Raw genomic sequence first — 24,440 nt, forward strand, 5'->3', positions numbered from 1 at the left:
TGCTTGCGTTTAAGACTTTTTATGTAAAAAGCCTCATGAGGAATATGGACAGTAGATGCTAGAAATCTCAAGAATCATTAACTTGCTTCCTTACAAGTTACAACTCAACCATATTAACCACAAAAACAAAACAGAAAAGTATAATAGGGGTCATAACCTCTATGGATATGTTCAACTTGAATCAGCCACTAATTAATAAAGACCGAATTAACACCACCATTAAGTGGTGGTAATACTTGCCACTGTATTTATTACTGTTAGGTAAGTTTAAATTTTGAGATATGTGTAGTAGATAGACATAAATCTCAAAATTTAAACTCATACAACAATGATAAATAGGGTAATAAATACAGTGATGAGCATCACTGTCACTGGATGGTGATGAGCAAAAATATTCTCAATTAACACAAGATCAACATTAACTCATAGAAAATATGTGCTAAAGCTGCTGTAGCATATGCAAAATTTGAATGCAGTGACTGTGTACCACAATGGCAAAATGCATATTATGCCTAGTATATATGAAGAGAATCTGCGAACTTTCTTACAGATCTCCATCTTTTTTACAGCAAGCTCTATAAAGACATCAATTCCCAGAAATGGAAGATGAAAATAAGAACAAGCTGCTCACTCTTCACATATTTGCACTAAGAAACAATGATTTCTCTCTTTCTGGTCTAACAAATAGCCATACTAGAGCTTAATTAATTACCTCAACAATTAATTCTGCCCCTTCTCAAACAGCTCAAGCTTAAGCTATTACAGTGGTTCTATTAGTTAGTCCACATCTGGAATTCTCAACAGAATCAATATATGCAGAGTGCAAAATTAAACTCCTCTCCCTCAAAGCAAATAAGTAAAATCCTTCTCCCTCTATAGACAAGAACCGCCTGATTCAAATATCTCTAGGCAGCTGGGATATGTATAGCATCAGATTGTTCAGGCATTATATTCTTGAAGAAAACAAACTAATATTTATGAAATTAAGAGAACAAGAGAAAAAAAGAGGTGAAAGAAAACCTAACTATATCCGGTTTTAGGGGTATGAGATATCTGGCACCAAATCACTGGATCGATCTCATATGTAGAATTCAGACCTAGCTAGCCATTTGGAAAATTTTCAACCAAGATAATGTGAAAATTGTTGTTGCGATCATGAACTACACATTGACAATTAAAAACTAAATAAACAAACTTACGCATGAACAAACCCCATAAAATGCGCGCGCGCGCACACACACACACATATATATATATGTGTGTGTGTATATATACTTATAAATATGTTTATAAGAACCTGTGATTGCAAAGTATTCCTGCGGCTCTGATAGATCTGCTTGCCCAGTACTACTACTTCAAACCTGTAAAACATAAGATCCTACAAAAGAGAAAAAAAGGGAAATCCAACTATATATACAAGTCAGATCCAAAATTGAGAAATCAATAAATTGATGAATATATACGCAAAATCACTTGAGATTAATACTGAAATTACAAAATCAAAACAATATATAAGCAATTGAAAGGGAAGCATATATCAGCTGATTAACTAGTAATCACTCAAATATTCTTTTATTATGAATTAGATTAATATGGGAGGTGCACGGGCGTAGAGAGAGGCAAGGAAGCTAGATATAACGAGGTGATGACAGAAGCATAGAGAGCACAAAGGAGTGAGATGCATAGTCAATTGCAAGTCATCCATCTGTGCTCTCTATCTTCTGTCAACAATGTATCACCACTCCCTGCTCTTTCTCTCTCCCAGTTCCCTACTCCTTACCCTAAATTTAATATTATAATAATGTTTAAAGATTAGAGTTGCAGATATAGAAGATACTTCAACAGATCTCCACCAATGGTCCCTATTTATAGGAGAAAATGTACCACCCGCCCACTAAAAAGAATTTATTTTGCTCGAACACTCTAGTGATAATATTTACTATTCTATAAATAAATTTAAATTTTTAAGTTTATGTCTTGATTACATATACCTTAAAATTTAAATTTATAAAATAAATAAGACGACTAGCGAAAATATTCTCATTGAAAAAGAATTAAAAAAGGCAGATATACACGTACTCCTAGTTTTTAGCAACTCAGTCACAAGGGTACTAATGCTTCCAGTGATTTTTTAATGTGTCTAAGATACTGTTATGTGCAATATAATATTAAATTAATATTTTTTTTCATTGTTAAATTTTGTAAATAAGAGATTTTAAATTTAATACTTTTGAAAGACAACTTTGATACTAATTTAATCACTTTACACCTTAGAGCATCTCTAAATGATATGTCAAAATGTACACATAAGCTAGAACAATAAATAAAAAAACCACACTAATATTCTCCAACTGAAGTGCCAAATCCTATGTGACGATGACATGGATTGGCAGCAAAAAATGTTGCTGTGAAATTTGACAACAGCTTCAAATGTTTTTTTTATTAAATTTTAAATGTATTTTATTAATTTTTAATTAGTTTTTATTATAATTAATGTTGAGTTGACCGATGCAATTATCTTATTTTTTTCTTCTTTTCAATTAAGGAAGGTGAATAGATTACTGATTAAACAAATGTCCTTTATTAAATTTTAATTAGTTTAATAATTTATTTTATAAAATAATAATTTAATTTGATATATCGGTTGGAGAACATAACTTTAAAAATGTCAAAGTGCCACATAAGCTGCCAAAATTTAAATTTTATGTTCAAAATTTGACATCTCCTTTGGAGATGATCTTAGTGTAATATATCATGTATAAAAATAAAAATAGAAACACATTGAGAGGGATATGAATGTTTCTATTCGAATATTATAAAATTTCTCTTAGTGGCAGAAAAGAAAAGAAAAACTGTTACGCTATTATTATTCTACTAAAATATCTTTAAAATGTAACATATAACTCTGTCGCCCATCCGTATCGTAACAAATAAAATAATACACCACGTGATAAATATTTTCAATCACCCATCTATATCGTAAATGAAATAATGCATCCCATGACAAGTATATTAAGTACACATAAATTTACTCCTATGGTACATATCTCTAAGTAATGGCAGTCTCACTATCACTCATCTACTGTCTACTTGCAACCGTTTCTCACGAGATAAAATCTTCTCCAAAGTACAACCAGTAGTACTCTTCAATATTTGTAACGTGCGGCTAAACCCTGCATATCCCTTGCTATATAGTAATAGCCAGTGATAGTGATCAGCGTATCTTAACCAACCCAGTACACAAATTTTGATTGACGAAGAATATACTCTAGTTGTTGACTGAGTAGCGTTGAATGAGTAAGAAATCTTTCTCTACTATTTCTTTGTAGTACTGATATATCCTAACAGCATATATGCATGCAAAATTTATTTGATACGCCCCCATGTGCACTATGGATTTGCCATAATCCTTGGAGATCATGGTTGTGCCAACCCATATGGCTGTGGTCATGAAATCCTTGGTCATGATCATGACTCTTGCATGCATGATAACTCTAGTTGTTATGTCTCACATCTCGGTTTTGATTAATGAATGATATATGTTATGGAAAAAGTGATTTCATACGCCGGTTTTTCTCTCCAACAACTTTTTGTTCATTTTGTCCTTGATTTGAATAAATGAAAAAATTGAAAAGAAATAAATAAATAAGAGTTAGTAAATGAAAAAAAAAAAAAGTGCATAAATTATTTATCATCCGTTATGTGCGTGTTTCACGAGACGAACAAAGCACAATCGATAGAAACAGGTAATCAAATACACTATCAATTAGTTTGAGCGGTTGAAATAGAAACATCATGAGAGTTGTACTGGACAAATCAACCTTTGCAAAGTCAATTATACTATATATACTTTAGCTACAGAAAAAGTGACGTGCTCGAATATAACTTGCTTTCAAGAAGGAAATTCAAAATAAATTAAGAGTGGTGTTATCTACATCCTTATTTTTACTTCTCACATATTTTCTTAATTTTTTTCTGTTAAATAAAATAAATTGAAGGAAAGAATAAAATTAATAAAAATGTATGAAAGATAAAAAAAATGTATGAATAGTACTGATAAAATTAGCAAATACCTGAATTTATTCTTAATCTTATGACTGGAACCTTTGAAGCTTCCACTTTTATTTGGATAGATCCCAACCGCAAGATAACCATCTAGAGCTGTGTAGAGGTGCATGGGTCCATTGTCACCATCACCTCGATAAATGATGAGCAACACTGTGAGATATGAAATATTCACAATCTAGATATTAATATATATTTTCATGCAGTATTTATTAAAATATAAAAGATCATAGAAGGTGGATTGTCTGTCATTCTATTTTCATATTTTTCTTATGTTCTTTTGTTTGTGTGGTCACGGTTAAGCTACGTCAATATTTTATATTCCTATTACTTTTTGTTTTATTATTTCTATAAAAAATTAATATAAAATGTTGACGTGGCTTAACTGTGACCACACATCACAGGAGAGCATGGGGAGAGTATGAAAATGGAAGGGTTGACAATCCACCTCCAAGATCATATATGGTCAGACAATGATCAATAAGATTTGGAATCCGATATCCATACATCCCATTTTACTTCTCACACATCTTTTTAATTTTTGGTCGTCGAATCGGATGAATTGAAGAAGATCAATAGACAGAAATTATTAAGTGGTGTGAGAAGTAAAATGGGGTGTGGATAGCACACCCCTAAGATTTTTGTATACTTGTGCCGACCAAGGGAGATCTAGGAATTTTTCCCCAAGAAGATGGAGACCGTATACTATATTGGCTAGTTTCTCTTGGCTACTTATCCTCCCTTTGTCTTGTTGAAGCATTTGTTAAGCTATTTGCCTCCATAAAGTAGTTTTTCATTTTTTATTATTATTATTATTATTATTTTTTATTTTTTATTTTAAGCAAAGCGATGGATTTCATTGATAGAAGAAAGGTACAGAAGAGGAGGCAAGTCTCTACTCAGGGTTACAGTCATCAAACAGAACATCTATAATAAAATCTGGTGGTTCTCAAACCATAAGCAGGGGCTGCTAGCCAGAAGAAAGATTGAACCAAGCAGGCGGTGGGTGACTTCATAGAACCCCAATGATCCCCGAAGAAAGAGCTTTTAAGTCTTCCCAATAAGTTCAAGGGGGGACAAAATCAACAGAAGAAGCTCAGCGCTTGGGTGATTTGGAGCGATTCGCTTCGCTGTCTACAATAACATTCTGAAAACCCCTAGAAAGCTCTAAAGTAAAACCCTCTCTGACCATTAATGCCTCATGCTCAAGGAAAATACCAGAAAGACATTAGAAAATTTCATGTGTAATAATAGGCGCGGTTGCATACATTGGTCTTTATGTTCCAACCAAATTATCTCGCTCCAAATTTAATGATTTATTTCATTAATTGACTTCCGAGATTGAACTGAAATTTGTTGGTTTCGGTTTTTTTGACAAAAAAAAAAAGTTACTAGTACTTTTGTCATCTCAACTTAAATTTATTCAACTTTATATAAGCAGTTTACTAATCTAATAACAAAAAATTTATATAATTAAATAAAAGAGCCCAAATACTGCATGGTCATGCAGGACGCAGAACCATGGGTCCAAATATTTAACTGATCATCACGTAATTGAATATAGATATATACAAGCGCGCGAACACACTTCTCTCAAAAATTCTCTCCCAAAAAATATTCAATTTTCTATCTGATAAAAAATATATGGACAATCCAGCTATATTATATAAGATACCGTTATGCACACACCCATTTTACTTTCCACATATTTTTCTCAATTTTCAGACGTCATATCAAATGAATTAAAGAATATCAATTGTAGAAACTTAACAAAATTGTGTAAAAAGTAAAAATAAATGTGTAAATAACACTATTGATTATATGTTCGTGTGTTCAAAACCCTAGTGCCATGCAATACCATAGTCCACTTCCACATGCCTAACTCCACGCCCATCGTAAACATTTCATAACCCTATTAGCTACCTCTAGTTCCATTAATTACTTCGCGGTTTTTAATTTGTCTTATTTTTAGTTATGCTTTTTGAAACTCAATTTTGATTTCATTTTGCCTCATGTAACATAAAAGTCATCACTTTTGTAAGATCCTACATCGACCAACGGAAAGGGGGTGATGTGCCTTATATGTACATGCTCTCCTCCCAATAGCACGAGGCCTTTTGGGAGCTCACTGGTTTCGGATTCCATCGGAACTCCAAAGTTAAGCAAGTTCGGGAGAGAGCAATCCCAAGATGGGTGACCCACTGGGACGTTCTCGTGTGAGTTCCCAGAAACAAAACCGTGAGGGCCTGGCCGAGGTCCAAAGCGGATAATATAGTGCTACGGCGAAACCGGTCTGGGATGTGTTTGTCATCTAGAACTTGATTTTGATCTCACTTTACCTCCTAAAACTCAAAAGTCGTCATTTTATAAATCTCCATCATTAACTGTTGAATGTTAACGCACAGTGGCGACAAATTTGATTATAATCTTCACTATAAATCTCCACTATGCGTTAACATCCAACAGTAAAAAAGCATTAAGTTAAAAGAAGAAATTAAGAATTGAAATTTTTAAGGGTTGCTGTGCTGAAGTTACAAAGATATGTAAAAATATAAAAAAAACTTGTTCTGCAACTCAAAGTGGTGAAGTGGGATCAAATGGAGCGAATTTGATAGAAAAAATGGAAACATAATAAAGTGAAGCGATTTTTGAGTTTCAAGGAGTATAGTGGTTACTTATGAATTTCAAGGCGCAAAGTTAGATCAAAATCGAATCGCATGAAACGTAGCTAAAAATAAGCCTTTATTTTCTTTCAGGTGCAGTTATTTCATTTTGGTATTAATGTTCTTTTCTTCTTCTTTTTTTTTTATTTAGAAAAATGATTCTTGCATATTTTTTTAGCCGTACAGGAAATGGCAAGAATTATGAGAAGATGTAAAGAAAACAAAAATAGAATAGTGCTATCATATACTTATTTTTATTTTTCACATATTTTTTTTAATATTTGATCATCAGATTGAATGAATTAAAAAAGATCAATATCTAAAAATTAATAAAAGTATTAAAAAAAAATTGAGTGTAATAATATTATCCTAAAAATAATGTACAGAAATCACTTACACTTGTTATGTCTTTAATATGCAGAGAGAAAAGGTGAATGCGGGATTGGCCTTCAGTTAGGGTTAACGTGGCATTTATTGCAACTTGCCAAGAAGCATCGAGAGCAAGGTGATTTCAAAGCATCCCTCAACACACAATCCTCATCCCTCCTCTTGTCTCTGTCAGAGTACCCACTTAAAGGTGGAAAACCATATGGGGCGGTGCACGTGCGGACACCCTGTTATCTAAGGCTCCAATTAGTTCATTCTCTCAATCTCCTAATTAACCTATCTCCCATTCCTTCCTCTTAATTTCTCTCCCATTCTCTCTTTTATTGCTTAAACAACTACGAGCAAAATCTTATATTTATTTTTTATGAAGACGAAAAAAAAAATATAGTGTGATAGGAAAAAATTAAAAAAAATTAGAATAAGAAAAGAGAGAATCATATCTCCTCTTTCTGTCTAATAACCCTAAAAATCTTGACAAGCCTACACTTCTTCAATATTACAAAACCATATATATTTGAGAATAAGAGAAAAAGAAAGTAGGACCTACTAGGGCCCACATTTGGGAACTGAATTATTCTTTGGAATTTGAGCTTTCCCCTTTTGGACAGGAGGCGACGGTGATGGGAGATTTTTTGATTGGCCAGATGGGGGTTCTGCATGTTCGGCCTCTAGAACATTTCAGAATCGTCTCTCAGTTATTATTATCCTCTCTTATCGTTTATCGTTTGACTATTCTTGGGAAAATGTTGAATCCTTATGCGAGTATATATATGTTTTGTGTTGTCTCGGAGGTAGCGTTTGAAGCAGGCTACGCTGTCAAAAGGTGCAAAAGTTCATTATCTTCTTTCAAAGATATTACATTGAAAGAATGGACGAATGAATGAGAACAGATGAAGGATGCCACCAAAAGAATAGACATGGAAGATATGCACATGAAAATAATACTAAAAATAAATAAAAAATAAAAAATCAATTTTAAGCAGTTTTCTTTCCTAATGTTTTGTTTTTATTCTGTGTTTGCAGTTATCCTTCCTCCTTCCTACCACACTACCTCCCCATACTCCATTCCTTCACCTGCTCTCTCATACCTTCGAGTTCGAATTTACTGTCTAGTGTAGTTTAAAATTAAACCTTTCAAATATTACCCACACCTTCTCAAAAGTCTTCTTCATTTTTTTTTTTTTTTTTTTTTTTACTTTTTTTTTTACAGCACATTATGAAAAGTAAAAGAAATAAAACAAGAACCATTAAGAAATGGACAAATATATTCCTTTGTTCAATTCAAGGATATGCTGTTGTACAAATATATTCCTTTGTTTTTTATTTGGCAATAACAAAATGAGAAATGTTAAGTCAAACTCTCTCAAAATTGGAATTCTCCATGAATTATCTTTAAAATATTGTGTCAAAAATATGAGATGACATAGATCTATATAGAGACTTTGAGAGGGTCCCTTAGCATCTCTCTAACAAAATATTGGCCGCCGTAGGCCTTGGCTAGCTACCACACAATTTTGTTACCAGATTTCCAAGGAGTGAAGATTAATAAGGAAAAAATACTAAAGAATAAATTATTGCATTAGTTTAGAAGAAAAAGAGCCCAAGGAGTGACATGATCATGATGTAGAACATAATAATTGTGAAAGAGATGACAGCAGAGAACGCAATAATTGTGAAAGAGATGACAGCAGAGAACGCAAATGCACAATTGGCCTTATGGTTGTTGGAGTTATTCTGTTGTGGTGCCGAGTTGCATTATTGTGGTCTTTTGGAGATTAGTTAGATGCATGCACCTGCAGCAACTGGTTCCATGACTTTGACGATCATCTTCTGGCCTTTCTCACAATGTCCAGCAACCCCACTGATGAAATAGAACCAATCGGGTCGGTTGAGTATCACCACACTGTAACCATCGTTTGAGAAGTAAATCGGATGATCCGAATTGCATTTTTCATAACCGTCCTTGGTCACTACCAACACTGAGTTTGTTTTTCTTGCAACCCAAAATACATATTACACAATACAACGGTATATGATAGTACTATAATAATATTTGTAGCTACGACACCATTATATTGCCAAGTAAATAAAGTACTCACAGATGGTATCATCAACCTTGAACCTTTTCTTGGAGGCCCATTGGTTGTACACATCTTGATCATTTTTTGATTTGGGGACCTCCCATCCATTGCTCTTGTCTCCTACTTCAAACTGAGTACAAATTACAAAAAAGACTTGGATGCTAGAAACAAGAAAAAAAAAAAAAAGAAGATAAATATTATGGAGGAGTCCACCAAGTTTGGAATATTGTTCTCGAGAGAGCTCTTTGCTTAATTGGAAGAATAAAAACGTAGTGTGTATGAGCAAGTTAGGGCACCAGATTGGATTCAAAAGAGTGATCGATGAAGTTGATGATAAGGTTTGTTACTGAGGAAATAAGGGGGTTGTCAGGATTCTTAGGAGTCAAAGGTGGAAGTGGCGGGATTTGGATTTTGGAGGCTATCCTTTTGACTTTGTGTAACTATTTTTCAAATGGCAGTTGAGGGAGTCAATTTTTCTTTCTCCTGGTTTTTATTATATATTATATTCATAATTTCTTAGTTAATTTTACATATCGTGACTCATGTGGTGTCCGAGGTAAAAAAAACCATGCAAATTCAAACCTAATGAGAATAAAACTATGAATATTCCCCCCAAATTCATGATAAATTAATCTTGTTTTTTTCTTTATTTCTTTTCATGTCTATATAAAAAGGAGTGTGCTGTTCTTAGATGTGCGTGATAGGGTTTTGAGGGAGTGCGAGTTTGATAGGGTTTGTATGTGCTCTGGATTATACGATGAGAAAGATGGCTGCTGTTGTAGTTTTGGCTATGGTTTTAAGCTTGACTGTGGGGTGTAATGGAGGTGTAACGAGCACTTTTGTAAGGAAAGTTGAGAGTACTGTCGATATGCCTCATGAAAGTGATGTCTTCCAAATCGCTCCAGGTTATAATGCACCTGAACAAGTAAAATTTCCCTCTCTAGTCTCTCCTTTATCTCTCCATAGTCAATTAGGAATTTTATGACATTGTTTTTTTGCTAACGTCACTCATATAGACGATTAACCGTAACACAACTCTATAACATTGTAGAGATAATTTTGATTCTTTTTTCTTTTTTCTTGTTATGGCCGTTGTTTTAAAAATCAACCTAGGCGCTCTTGGCGATCAAGGCCTTTTTTTCTTTGCATACTAAGTCTATCTCGTCTCTTCTAAAAAAAAAAAAAAAAAAAAAAATTTCTATCTCGTCTTCGGTAGCCATCGCATTTGTTGTCTTCACTGCTAACTCATGAGAGAATTTTATTTTTATATTTTAATGACAAAACCAAACCCAACTTTTTTAAAAATGTGAAAACAAGGCCCAATAATATGGGCTTACAAAATGTTATAAAACTAATAGGAAAAACTCTAAAATTTTACACGTACTCATATTTATTATATATAATAAATGTAATTAAAAAAAAAAAAAAACTAAGCCCCTAGGTGCTAGGCCTTTCCGACTACCACCTGGTGAGATTTTTTTTTTTTAATAAACAATATTATATGCACGGGGTAAGTTACTCACAATGAGTTAGCAATAATTTAATTTAAATTCGTATTTGATAAGAATTAAACCTAAAATCTTTCACTTATAAGTGAAGAAGAATACCACTAAACTAGTGCTAACTAACATCACCTGGTGTTTTTTAGAACATTGGTTATGACATAACTTCCAATTGAACTTTTCATCTCTTTTAAGAGCCTTTACTTTTTACGTAATGGATTTGCGTCATACATTTTGTTTTCTTTTTTATGGAATTTATATAACATGTCCACTTCATATTTCTAAGTTTGTCTAATTGCATTATTTGTGTGTGGTTTTGATTTAACGTTCATATAACAAAGGAAATCAGAAGGGGACGGCAATGATTGTGTCATGGGTCACTATGGCTGAACCAGGTTCTAGTAGTAATTTTTTCGAGCGAAAAACATAAGCCGAAGAAGGCTGAGGGCAAAGCCAAACAATATAAATTCTATTATTACACTTCTGGTTACATTCACCACTACAGCATCAGAGGATTAGAGGTAAATTTCATGAACCCTTTATGTTTTGCCTTTTATTTATTTGTTTTTTCAACCTTAGCGGCAACTTTCCACAAAATTCATATCTTCAATCTTTCCCATAAATTAGAATAGTTTATTCAGATGCAGGTGTTTGAAATGTTTCTGATTAAAAATACATTTATATTTTCATCTAATTATTATTATACATGTACTATGCAGTATAATACCAAATATTACTATAAAGTTGGAATTGGTCAATCTGAGAGGTAGTTTTGGTTTGTAAGACCATCTCTAACCGAATGAGGGCCACATAGCTCGTTTTAGCACTCTGGCCCTCCAAGAAATTAATATTTTAATGAACAGTGCAGGGTCATATTTCTTACCATCTCCAACCGAGGGCCAAAAGGCCATAGGGCCAAATATAATTTATTATTTAAATTTAAAAACTACAACTTATATTTAAAAACTACAACTTGAATTAAAAAACTACAAATTAAATTTTAAAACTACAACAACTTAAATTTATAGGAAAAAAATGAGAATTTTTTAATATATTTTAAAAATTTTTGGCCGAAAAAAATTCAAATTCAAATCCAACGACTAGATGACATTATAGGAATATTTTTTTTAAAATTTTCATGTTGTTAAATGTTTTCTTTAATGTTGTATAATTTTAATGTTGTTTCATGTTAGTTAATTTAATTTAATGTTGTTTCATGTTACTTAATTTAATTTAATGTTGTTTCATGTTACTTAATTTAATTTAATGTTGTTTAATGGCTTATGAAGTTATAGGAAAAAAAAATAGAATTTTAAAAATTTTGTAAAAATAAAAATAAAAAATTCAAAAATAATGGCTAGTTGACGTCAGCTAGTTACCTTTGGCCTTTTTTTGTCCAGTGTGGCCCATGAGCCCTTTGGCCTAGCCCTTGGTTGAAGATGGTTTTCGGGCTATTTTTGGCCCTCTGGTCCTCTAGACCCAACCGAACGAGGGTCAAATGGCTCGTTTTAGCCCTCTAGCCCTCCAAAATATTAATATTTTAATTAACAGTACAGGGCCATATTTGCCTCAATCTCTAATCGAGGGCCAAAGAGCCACATGATTCGTTTTAGCCCTGTCACAAAAAAACCGTCTCCAACCAAGGGCCATTGGGCCAAACATGATTTATTATTTAAATTTAATGTTATTTCATATTGTTTAATGTTGTGTCATGTTGTTTAATGTTACTTAATTTAATTTAATGTTGTATAATGACTTAGGAAGTTATAGGAAAAAAATAGAATTTAAAAAACATATTTAAAAATTTTGTTAAAAAAAAAAAAGAAAAAGAAAAGGCCTACCATTCCTGTCGGATATAACTTACAAGAATACTGAAAATTCTGGCCAGCCCGGGGCTGGCTGGCTGGCTGAGTTACAACAGTGGTAGAAAAGAGTTGTGTCCTTGCATCTCGGTGTGGGTTCAAACCCCGTCGGCTCTTAATCTAATATCTAATCTAACAAAATTATTAGGTTCCATTTCTATTTATATGATGTTTTTTTTATGATAAAATACCCATCTCTTGAGCTATATTTAATTAAATTGAACACGATATTAGTGTTGGACAATTTGGCCCATCTCTCCAACTCTTTTTTTTTTTTTTTTTGGGAAAATCCCATCTCTCCAACTCCTTGAGAAAGTTAGCCGAAAAGAAAAAATAGAAGGGATGTAGCATCAGACCAAAAAAATATACATATTCAAATGAGGAGAGCTCAATTCTCCTTCAGGTTGGGGGGGGGGGGGGAGTTCCTCCTCAAAATACTTCGTGGCTATTTACAAAATTTTATGATTGGTGAAGTTGCTTGAGCTTATGATATTGAAGAGCTAACATGTATGATCTTGTGAACTGTGAAATGCTGTTGACATTGTTTTTGGTTGCTTTCACAGTTGAAGGAAGAGCTCCTGAATCTGGGCATATACTTCCGACTAGAGCTGCTCAAAAAAAATCTCTACCTGTTAGAATGTAAAAAAGAATTCAACATCGAAGAAAGAAATGTATAAACCCTAAACTAACCTTTGAAGAGAGGAGATTCATGCTTGATGGGTCCAAAAAGGACTTTGGGGTTGCAAACTCTAAGGGAGGAGAGCATTATCTATATAAACTATTCATAGTAGCAATCAAACAAATTATTCTTAGGTTAGGTGTAATTTAATAATTTTTCTTCATTGTTCTCTAATGACTAAAAAAATAGTCATGACATGAAACCTAATGGGAAGGTCTCTACATCAATCTGTTGCTTGGAGCAGAAGTAAACTTCTCGTACATGCACAAAATTAGGGATTAAGAAAGGTATATGCACAAAAATTGGGATTCTCGTAAATGTGCACAGAATAATGCGTCAATCAAAACATTGCTAATCCTCAATCTTCGCTGATTAATTTGTTGAGTACTCATATTACTGAACAAGTAAACAAGAACAAAGAAAGATGATTGTGGAACACAATTATACATAAATTATTAACATTTCGTTCGCTTCAAGCTCCAAATTAGAAGAGTAGAGGTATTGTACAAGTTATGGTTTTATAAACATCAAGGATCTCCAACTTAGAAGAGTAGATGTACAAGTTATGGTTTATAAAAATCAAATATTGAAATTGTAGTTGATCATTGAGAACTTGCAGCAGAGTCTTTAATTAAATTGTAAAACATGAACCTGTGGGAGTAGAAGGTGCCTGCAGAAAAAGTTGTAGTTAAGAATCAAATGATAAGATTACAAACAAAAATTAAAGAGGCTGAATTAAACAGAAAACTTTTGAACAATTACCGGAAAATCTTGTTTGATTAGGCTCGAGATTTATACGTAAATAAAGCAGAATTACACCAGAAAACGATTTTTGTTTTGTTTAATTACCTGCAAAAATTAAAGAGGCAGAACGCAAGGGTGAAATCATTTGCTCGTATATGAGTTCCACATATATGCACATTAGGCAATTAATCGAAACAAAACCAGAACAAAAGAAACTAAAATTTATTAAAAAAAATAACAATTTATAATAGATCCCAAGAGTACTTATTCATTTGTTCCACACATGGTATCCAAACAAAAATAATGGATACCATATACGTATTAGCTAGTACAAAGAAATAATTGAGTACGTAGCTAGGTCGGTCGACATCTAATGATCAACCCTGACACAAAATTGTTTCTCCAAATTAATACAAGGAGTGAACAAAATTAATTAGTTATTGATCATCTGGATGATCAATAGTAATACGGCGTCGCCTGGGGATAGTACGATGAACTGTGTCCATAATGGCCGTGTGGGTAGTATGATGAACTCTGTCCATAATGACCATTATAACCATCCATATAATTATATGAATGATCATAATAACCATTGCCATTTTGAATATTACCCTCGCCGCCATATCCGTCATAGTAGGTACATTGATCTCCCGTCCTGACCCAGCAGATTTCGGCTTCTTTCCCGGCCTTCACTAGCCTTCTCAGTAACTTTCTGGGGTCTACTTTCCCAGAAATATATGCCATACCTGCTTCTGCATCTACATTGTATGATGCTCCTAATAAACCATCCAAACACAAACTAACATTTCAATTTCTGTCCGATTGATGAGATCAGTGCGTACCACTGTTTGTGCCGATAAAGAAAAACAATGGTTTGCTAAATTAATTAAAACGAAACTTAATAAAGAGAGTTAATATACCTTGGATCTTTTTCAGCATTTTCGTCAAGCACTTGTGCCATCCACCAGTTTTGGTATCCACTTTCAATCCACAAGTCTGTGAATTAAGAGACAGCCCAAAATGAATTATTTTCAGGACAAAAGAGGTTGAAATAGGATATTGAACGGAAACTGATTTCTTCACGCTTGTTTCTCCCTGGGATTTGAGTTGAATAAAATCAAAGAAGAAAAAGTATGTGCGGAATCATTTCCCGTATTGAAATTATGTTATAGATCATACCATGTAAGTACGAGACTCCATTGCAGACAACTTTTGATTCCAACACCTTCACGATAGGAGTGCTTAGAGAGAGAGAGAGAGAGAGAGAGAGAGAGAGAGAGAGTAGGGTTTTCTAAGGAGAAAAAGAGGCAGGCTCGTGCTAGGGTATATAATGGTTTTGAGACAAGACGAGAGTGTGGTATTTATAGAGTTGGGTGATGGAATTTTTACTGGTCATTTATTAAGATGGAACAATCATATATTTTTAGATTACGTCGGTACAAACTATTTTCCTTCTTTGTTTAAATATGTCGGTTTTTTAAGATTAACAGTTAACAATAATACCGGTGAAGGTGAAATCTTGCCTTCTGAAGTTATAAAATACACATTTCACAAAAACAAAAGAAAAAAATCTGGAATTTTAAAGCAGAAAATTGCAGAAAGTAGAATTTAAAGCAAAAGAAAAAATAATCTTAAGATATTTTCCTCTTTAGAAGAGTAGTAACGCATATAAGAGCTTCAGAAGATCTCATTTCATTTATGCATATCAGTGATTTCTAATTACATTAATTATTTTTAACTTACCAAATAAAATAAAATAAAACCGAACCGAAGAGACAGCGTCTGTCTCTGTTTGTATTCGATCTTACCCATCATTGATCTTCTATAAATCAAAAACTCGATTCAGATGACCTTTTTGCCTTCTGATTTACCAATTTCTATGAAATAACTCTACTTGTCGTACGTAAATCTTACAAATAAACTTATATCTCCATATTATGCATAAAAATATTACAATAATTCATAATTCACGACAAATTAATTCATTATCTCCATAGGATGTTTCTTCGGTTTGAGAGAAGATGCTGCCTTAAATTAATTCATATCTGCAAATTATATTAACTCATATATAACCATTTCAAAAGCCACTAATACTACAATCTACTGATATTTCTCCTCATTTATAAATGAAAGATCTTAGCTTCACATCATAATTGTTTTGGGCCATCGGTAGTTTGATACGTTTTAATTTGTTTGTCTAGGGTTAATATCTGATGCAATATCTCTGCATATTTGTTGTTCATTTTCTTTTTGATATTTTTCTTTCAATATAAAGAGAGAGATTCTTACTCGTTTAGTATCAGAAAGAGTTTTAACTATTAAATACTAATTTGTATGAATTTCTGAGAAAATTGAAGGAGAACGTCAAGATGTCGCAAATATTTGAGATGGGAAATTTTACTTAAACCCATTTAACTTCCTTTTACGCTTAACTTAAATTTTAAATTTTAAATTTTAATTGTCTATTTTACCCTATTGCATAATTACTATTAAGTATAAAATGAAATTAATAATAAAACTCAAATTTATCAATAAACCCAAACACTATAATTAAACCATACAATCACTCTTTGTTTAGTCTACGTTCAATCTGGCTAAACCCTAAGGGGGCGTTTGTTGTGCCGGACTATCTCGGACTGGATTAGCTTCAAGGACTAAGCTGGACTGGCTTAGACTAGACTAAACTGGACTAACTTAGTGAAGCGTTTGGTGCAGTATTAAACTAAGAAACTGGATAATAACAAATTCTAATATTATTTTATTTAATATATAAATTATTAATATTTTATTATGATCTTATCTTTTTCTCCATCTTTTCCTACCATTTCCGTCCCACTCTTTTCCTCTTCTCTCATCGTCCCACCCTCTCCCTCTTTTTTTCCTGTCGGACCTCTCAATTCATGTCTCTTTCTCATTCCTGGTCAAACTCCTTATTGATTCCAGTCTCTATTTCTCTGTCCTCCCTTCCTCTCTAGCTATGCGTTGTTCAAACGGAACCTCACGGCTCCAATTTTCCCGACGAGTTGCAGGTTTCCCGATGTGTTTTTTGGCCAACCCTCATTAAATTGGATGAAGTTAGCACCGCCAAAAAATTCATCACCATCCCTGGACCGAGATCTTAGCTTTGCATGCTCGAATTTGTCATGGATTTGAAGAAGCCCAAACAGGCCGAGACTTCCAGGCCATTTTCCGGCCACATTCGACCACATTTTGGCCTCGATTCAAGTAAAATCGTAATCTTGTCACTCCCAGCTTCAATTTGGTATATTTTATATGAAAGTTGGTTGTGAAATGGATCTGAAAGAGAGTCGGGAAGTTAATGATTGATCTAGGTGACCGGCGATGACGAGGATTCTGTCGGGAGTGGTCGTTGAGCATGACAAGGACGAGAAATAGAGGATAGTCTTAGCTAGTCCCATGTTTATTGGGGGGTCTTACTAAGACCTCTTAGTGAAGGGTTTTGTCCATGCTAGTCCCCTTTAGTCTCATTAATGTTAGTCCCAGCATGGAACAAACACAGTATTGGACTAATAGCTAGTCCAGTCCAATCCAGTCCGAGTTAGTGAGGGCAAACAAATGCCCCCTAATAGCTCTTATAGAGAAAAATAAGTTTTTTTTATTGATGATGGTGATTTTTAAGTTTTGAATCCTCCAACCAAGGTATGACTCAATTTATGAATTTTTTGTTCATTTGATTTCAATTTTTTAGATTGTAGAAGTTACTTTACTGTAAAAATTTTCAACAAATACAACGAAAGCATCCTACCTTCCGGCTAAAACAACAATGAAAGCATCCAACGATGAAAAATGTCTTGTGTGAAGGACCCAGTAACTGGTTGAATTGGCAAACAACTGAGAAAAGTCAAACTTATGCTCCTTTCTTGCGGTTCTGAAGTGAAAACCATGATTCCTTTGCATTATCTTGCTTAGTTATTTCCTCATACACAAAAATAACCACTCCAAAGCTATAAACATCGCTCTTCTCAGTCAAATATCAGGAGGCTCTCAAGAGGTGAAAAAAAATATTCCATTTTATATTTGGTCTAATATAAATCATTAAGTTGTATATATATTAGGACTCCTATATTTGGCGGAGTAGGATTTGTATTCTTCCTTTCCTTGTGAGATATGGCATATATGTGTGTGTATATATATCGTAACCCTAACGATCAATACATACGATTTGAAGTATATTCAGCCATTCGTTTTCTACTATATTATGGCGGGTGATGATGGAGAATTGCCATCTTCTCATCCAACAACGACGATATATTTGTCGAGATACTTTCATGGCTACCGGTCATATCTCTCCTCTTATTCCATTGTGTATGCAAGTCATGACGCAACTTAATCTCTACTTCCAAGTTCATCGCTAAACACCGAGCACATAACAATGACAACAAGAAGGATGTCCTGATTCTCTTTAAATGCCTCTATCCATTTCCCCATGACTGGCCACCAATCCCCTTTCGATTTCCCCGACTCATTGACTACCAATCACTGAAGAAGAATGTTGGCGGCGCCTCCGCCTCTGCAGTCGCATCATCAGCAATAGAAAGCAGCTATAGAGACCTTGAAGATGAATTTGCATTTGATACTAGTCTCAACAGTTCATCCCTTGTGGGTTCTTCCAATGGCCTCATCTGCCTATTACTTGACTGGGTTTATAAGGGTATATTAGGTATTAAATTTGGGTTTAAAGAGATATCAATAGTTTAGTTAAAAATCAAATGGGTGCAAAAAGTAAGTTGAGTGTCAAAATAGGTTAGATGGGTTTAAATAAAATTTCCCATTTGAGATATATATTGCATTAGTTCGTATTCTTCTGTTTTTTTTTTTTTAATGAAAAGTAACATTCATTGAGCAGAGGAAAAAAAAAAAAAAAAAAAAGGTTACATGTCAACCTAAACTACATTGGGGAATTCATATACACAAAAGCCTAGCCCAATAAGCAAACAAACAAAAACCCTAATCTCTATCTTCCAAGGGCAGAATGCAGCACCTGCTGCCTCGAACGGCTTACCAGCAGCCACCAAGGTAGCAACACGAGAGAAAATAACTGAGTGGTCAATTAAGCACACCACAACTAGATTTCATCATTGAAAACACTAAACCAAGAGATAGTCACTGCACCCAAATCCTTCACATGGATAGAATTAGAATGTGAGGCTAAGTGAGTAAGTAAAATATCCTTATTTTGGCTAAAGCCAAAGAACACTTGGCCTCGAGGGAATTTTGACATGGCGGTCGGGGGAGAGGAAGTGAAGGAGGGAAATGAATTTGGCATCCATTTTTGGTTCAACACCCGCCGGCCAGAGCAAAGGTGATGTGAGGATGGATTATGAGGCAAGGAGGTAGAAGGAAAGGGTGGGAGAGTTGGAGGTTTGAGTTTGGAAAGGTACAATCGGAGGAGAGGGAGTGAGAGAAGGGGCATGAAGCTCAAATTTGAGACAAGTCCAGAAGAAATTTGAGACACAGCTCAATGAAAACCGAGACAAAACTTGAGAACAAATTGAGATAAGAGAGAAATAGAAGAAAGGGAGGGAAGAAGGTGAAAAAAGGGGTTGTCACCGGCACCAAAGCCGGCAGCTAGGGCTTTCTTTTGTTTGGGTTTCTTCACGCTTTGTTCGTCACCACCTTTATAAAGATTATACATGAACATTCCCTCTCGTATATTTGTGTTGAATATCCTCTTTTAACATACTAATGCGCAAGCATGGTGCCAATGTATCAGAACCGTTGATCAAAGGGACCACTAACTAGTACAGAAATAATTTGATCTAGAACGACTATTACACTATGTTTGGATAAAAAAAATAAACTTGAAATTTAAATAAAAATCAGAATTTATAAACTGACATGACTAATTCCCTTATTTGAATTCATAAACAAAGAAATTTAGAATTTTCGGGTGGAAAAAAAACTTGGAATTTGGGACCTCAATTCTCAAGTTTAAATTTAATGTAAATAAGTGTTATTTCTCAATTTCTTTGTTTGAGAGTTTATAAATAACAATTTCTGCATTCAATTCCATTGTTGTTTTAGGTTAACCAAACAAGAAAACTCATAAATTCTAGAAAATAAAGTTCCGTCATTTCAATTTCCGTCATTTTAAAATTCTTTAGTAACAATAAATTTCTTCATCCAAACATAATATTAGTGACAATATATATTTACATGTAAATAGCTAATAAATTGATATATATTAATCTGATGGCCTGATATCATCTTGCCGTCGGAGCCGGTGAAGGAGTAATTGGGGTATCAGCCCCACCAGAAACACCTGGTGTTAGTGAACTCTTGACCTTATTCGGAATAGGGAGGAGGATGTGGGCTTGGCAATATGTGATTTCCTTCTGTTCTCTGCAGCCTCATGTCTGCAAAATTTTCTATATATACATTATACAGTCAGTAAAATTGGATCCCAGCTAGTGCATACATACATATATATATATATATATAAGGGTTCTCCAAACACGCGTATGAATAAGAATATACGAAACGAAAATACCAACCTGCATTAGCCTGCACACTCAGTTGCATAGCCAAATTAGTGGTTAGCAAAGCAATAAGCAAAATGAAACGAAAGAAAGAAGAGACTCGCATATCTCTTATTGTTCGTTAATTTCTTCGCTCTTGTCAATCCCCCACTTCTTTAATATATACTCTTACTGATCAGTCATGACTCATGAACTACCAGCTAGCTACATTGCAAAACTTTAATTTGATGAAAGCCCAAAACAATATTTTACAAATGCCTTGCAGTTCACATGTCAATACTTAGTTCTACAACAAAACATACAGTATATCTCTAAGGGTGACTTTGAAATATTCTTCCTTCTATGTTATATGTGATGTCTCCATCACAGTTGATATGTACACCTTTTTTATTTTTATGCATATATGTAGATTGGGACTTGGGGGAAAAAACTCAAATTGCATATACACAACCGATGATTGAATAGTTTGTGAAGAAATAAAAATAATTAAAGAAAAAGACTTCTTAAAAACGGATTGGCCAAGATCTCTGACAAGAAAGTCAACAAGGGAAACCGCGTACTAACAAAAGGAAATAAGATTAAAGGAAAATATCACAGACCAAATTATGAAAACTGTGTGGTAATCAAATTATTATTGCAAGCTTGAGAGTGGCTGAATTGACCCATCAAAATAAACACAATAGAGATTAGCAATTAGCAATGTTGGTGCTGCATGCAGGTATTGCAGACATTTTCAATTAGTTACTTACTGCATCTCAATAGGCAGTTGAGAATTTGTGACATTATACGAGAAAGCACAAAGGCATTGAATTGCAGCAAGAGATGCAAATCGGAATCTTGTAAACGAACCTTTATTTGCCCAAGATAACCCTATTCACAACATCAACTGGCAAAGCATAAGCTGGATCTAGGGCCTTCACCCCGGGATATTCAAGAAGGGAAAGTCCTGCATCAACCTTAATTAATCAATACCCTGTAAGCATGAGACTCAACTAAGAACATAAATCATCTCATATAATCACTTTGAAATTTTATCCCAACTATAAGCATATCCTAGCAACCCGTCTGGATGAAGTTGGAAGCTCAGAAGCTCCAACTGCACATCAATTATAATCATCCAGAAAGGTTACAATGTAAAAGGTGCCAAATAATTAGGCGAAGAAATGAGGAAAACAAACAAAGGTGACGCCAAAGCTTATATACCGGCTACACCAAAGTATGTGTGGTAGACATCAACAGCATCGTCTGGTCTGTCAGAAATTCCTCCATTTTCAATGTCCTGCAATATTCAGTGATTACCCAAAACATCCCAGATAAATTGGTTGTTACATGAATAGCATTTGAATTACGAAAATAAGATAACAGGGATAATCCAAATGTACATATAGCTTGTTAGGGTAATCTAACCTGGCAGTCTAAAATGAACTTGACAAGCTTTTCCTTATCAATCCAATGAACTCTGTCAATCATGACCAAACTAGAAAGAACCCACCATGAGTAGCAGACCTGAAACGAAGTGTAAATGCAGTAAGGATGAGTACAAGTTTGCTTACTGAACAAAATTGTTTCAATTAAAAAAATTTAAAACCCACATCAGGAAGTTTCTCTGGACGGCCATTAAGGCCTCCAGGTTTAGCTTTTGATTTGATAAGAATGTCTCCAGAATTAACTTGCCGCTCACATAACCACCACCCAAGAAGATCTTTGTCAATATGATGTAGAGAACCCGTAATAGCAAGAGCACCCACACAACAGAAAACTGCAGTCGGCATGGGCAGATCAAAGTTTAAGTGAGTCTAATTTAGGCATCCAGATAGTATAACTAAATAAACATGCCATTGCTGGATCAATTGTGGATGGTTTAAGCAAAATTAAGAATATTTTCCTAGATTTGGGAGTTTGACTGATAATTCCATTAAAGACCAGTCATTCTTGGATTGCATCTCTTCTCAGACCACGCAAGTTATATTGATGATCAATTCCATTGGGACAGATGAAATGCAAGAATGATTGCTATTTCTGTTGAAGAGAGAAAAAGGAAACAACTAATCAGAAACAAAAACTTCTCACAGATACTATAGGGTAAATAACATACTTTGACCTGCATGAGACTCCGCACCAGGTGTGCATCCAAATCCGCCATCATGATTTTTACAACTTACAATGTAGTTCACGGCCTTCTCCACATTGATTTTGTCCAATCGATGTAGTAGCGCAAGACACAATATAGCAATGTAAGAAAACCTAAAAGAAATAGAATTGCTTACTTTCTCTTTCGTTTCAAGAAACAGAAAACAATTTGTTACTAAATCATGTTTCGAATAAAGAGCTGGTAACTTCAACAAATACGAGATGCAAAGGAAATTGGAAACGACTACCTTGTATCAATTTCACCCCACATGTCCCCGGAAAATGATCCATCTTCGTTTTGCAGTGCAGCAACATCTGAGTTGAATATTAAGTTTAACAAAATTTGCTTATTTCTCTTTGATTTAATTTGTTTGTCTAATCAATAAATGCCAAAATACTACAAATTGAGCTATAAGCAGCCGCTTTACACAAGAATTACCGATTATTTGGTACACCAGCATTCACCAAATGAAAATGCATACATTACGAAATGAAGATTCATTTCAAATTTTACAAACAGATGTGCTAAAAGGATACAACTTGCAACCTTGTCAACATCCAGAACATCAATCTTGTTAAACAGGGCCAAGACCTGCACAGCGCTTAAGGTATATAGTACATGTGGATCGTGCCCAATGTTACCGCCAAACCCACCTACATGTACGAAGCTGTATCAAGTCATCATTTGGTCTCGAACTCAAAATCAACAAACAACCAATAACGAACAAAATTCAGTTAGTGTTTTTGAGCTAAGAAATGTATACAATGTAACAACCTGAGTCATGCTGGCACTGTAGTACCCACGAAACAATCTCATCGACATCGACAACCTCAATCTTTCCGAGAAGATCCAGAGTTGTCAAACCCCAGTATGCCCCATTCATTCTTAGATGCTCCATTGCCACAGCCTCCAAAGAGTCCTTCTTCTGAGTACAGTATCACCATGTTAGTATTATACATACATTATATATATAACAAACATACTTTTATATGTATTTATACATATGTGTGTGGGAAAAGGAAACGTTTTTTTTTATTGAATTTTGATTAAAAATCAGACCTTTTCGACTGAGAGAATGAATTGAACATGTTTCTCAGCTGCCAGCTCTCCCATCTGTTAATAAACATCTCAAAATTAAGCAAAGCTATGAAATTTAGTAAATTGGTAATGGGGGCATGCTAATACTAATTAAAAACAAGATTAATCAATCTAAACCCAAGAAATATGAAGTTTAATAAGCAATATTAATGTTAAATTCAAGTACAAGAAAAATGGAATTCAATGAAATAAGTGTCAGCTAACACACGAAACAATTACCAATGGAAATAAAATTACCTGGTCTTGGAAAACCCGATTCAGCTAATAAGAAGAAGAAGACGAAGATCGATTAGGATGCAGGAGGAGGAAGAGACGACTGGAGAGGAAACGAGTAACGAAAGCAGGGAGTGCACGGGGAAGAGATGTGGGCTGGGCTGCTGCGGCGTGGGATTTTGGACTTAAAGAGGGACTCGTGCGAATTTGTGGTTTTGTGGGCTGACTAATAGTGTGCAGCATATTACGGCCTGTTTGAGACGGCTTCAAGATATGGTTACAAATGCACTTTGACAAACTTGAGCACTTTTCAGTTTTGACTACGTTGATAGATTAATATAGAAGCGATTCTAGTAATAGAAGCGTATTCTGGATATATAAGGCTCGTTTGGAAGTACTTTTTAATGGTTGAAAGTGTTTTTGAGAAAAATATTTTTGAGTTCCAAAAGCAATTGAACTGCTTCTTGCAAGAAGCACCCGTTATATGCTTATAGTATGAAGTGCTTCTAGTATGA

The 24,440-nt window shown here is 34.2% G+C and overlaps 1 protein-coding gene across 3 annotated transcripts; it reads right to left on the reverse strand.

Annotated features, from left to right (window-relative positions):
- Positions 1 to 20,054: 20,054 nt before the first annotated feature.
- LOC137710522 (geranylgeranyl transferase type-2 subunit beta 1) lies at positions 20,055 to 24,090 on the reverse strand. Of its 3 annotated transcripts, none has more exons than XM_068449566.2 (11): positions 23,950 to 24,090; positions 23,674 to 23,727; positions 23,389 to 23,539; positions 23,151 to 23,267; positions 22,862 to 22,928; positions 22,579 to 22,727; positions 22,076 to 22,242; positions 21,891 to 21,989; positions 21,687 to 21,762; positions 21,333 to 21,429; positions 20,055 to 20,360 (listed from the first exon to the last, which is right to left on the reverse strand). In XM_068449566.2, the coding sequence occupies exons 2-10, from the start codon at positions 23,725 to 23,727 to the stop codon at positions 21,335 to 21,337; spliced, it is 975 nt and encodes a 324-aa protein (XP_068305667.1). In that variant the 5' UTR covers positions 23,950 to 24,090; the 3' UTR covers positions 20,055 to 20,360; positions 21,333 to 21,334. The 3 variants fall into 3 exon arrangements, with proteins under 3 accessions (XP_068305667.1, XP_068305666.1, XP_088551433.1); XM_068449565.2 differs by having other exon boundaries at positions 20,055 to 20,372; XM_088695307.1 differs by having other exon boundaries at positions 20,232 to 20,372; positions 23,389 to 23,536.
- Between the last annotated feature and the right edge of the window lie 350 nt (positions 24,091 to 24,440).

This window comes from Pyrus communis, chromosome 6, assembly GCF_041283825.1.
Source record: "Pyrus communis isolate YQ-2024b chromosome 6, ASM4128382v1, whole genome shotgun sequence".
NCBI lineage: Eukaryota > Viridiplantae > Streptophyta > Magnoliopsida > Rosales > Rosaceae > Pyrus > Pyrus communis.

Coding starts and splice junctions, on each gene's coding strand:
- LOC137710522 (XM_068449566.2), bottom strand. CDS start 23,727: ATGGGAGAGCTGGCAGCTGAGAAACATGTTCAATTCATTCTCTCAGTC. Junction 22,728..22,861: donor TGGGGTGAAATTGATACAAG/GTAGTCGTTTCC, acceptor TATTTCTTTTAG/GTTTTCTTACATTGCTATAT. Junction 21,990..22,075: donor GTCCAGAGAAACTTCCTGAT/GTGGGTTTTAAA, acceptor ACTTCGTTTCAG/GTCTGCTACTCATGGTGGGT.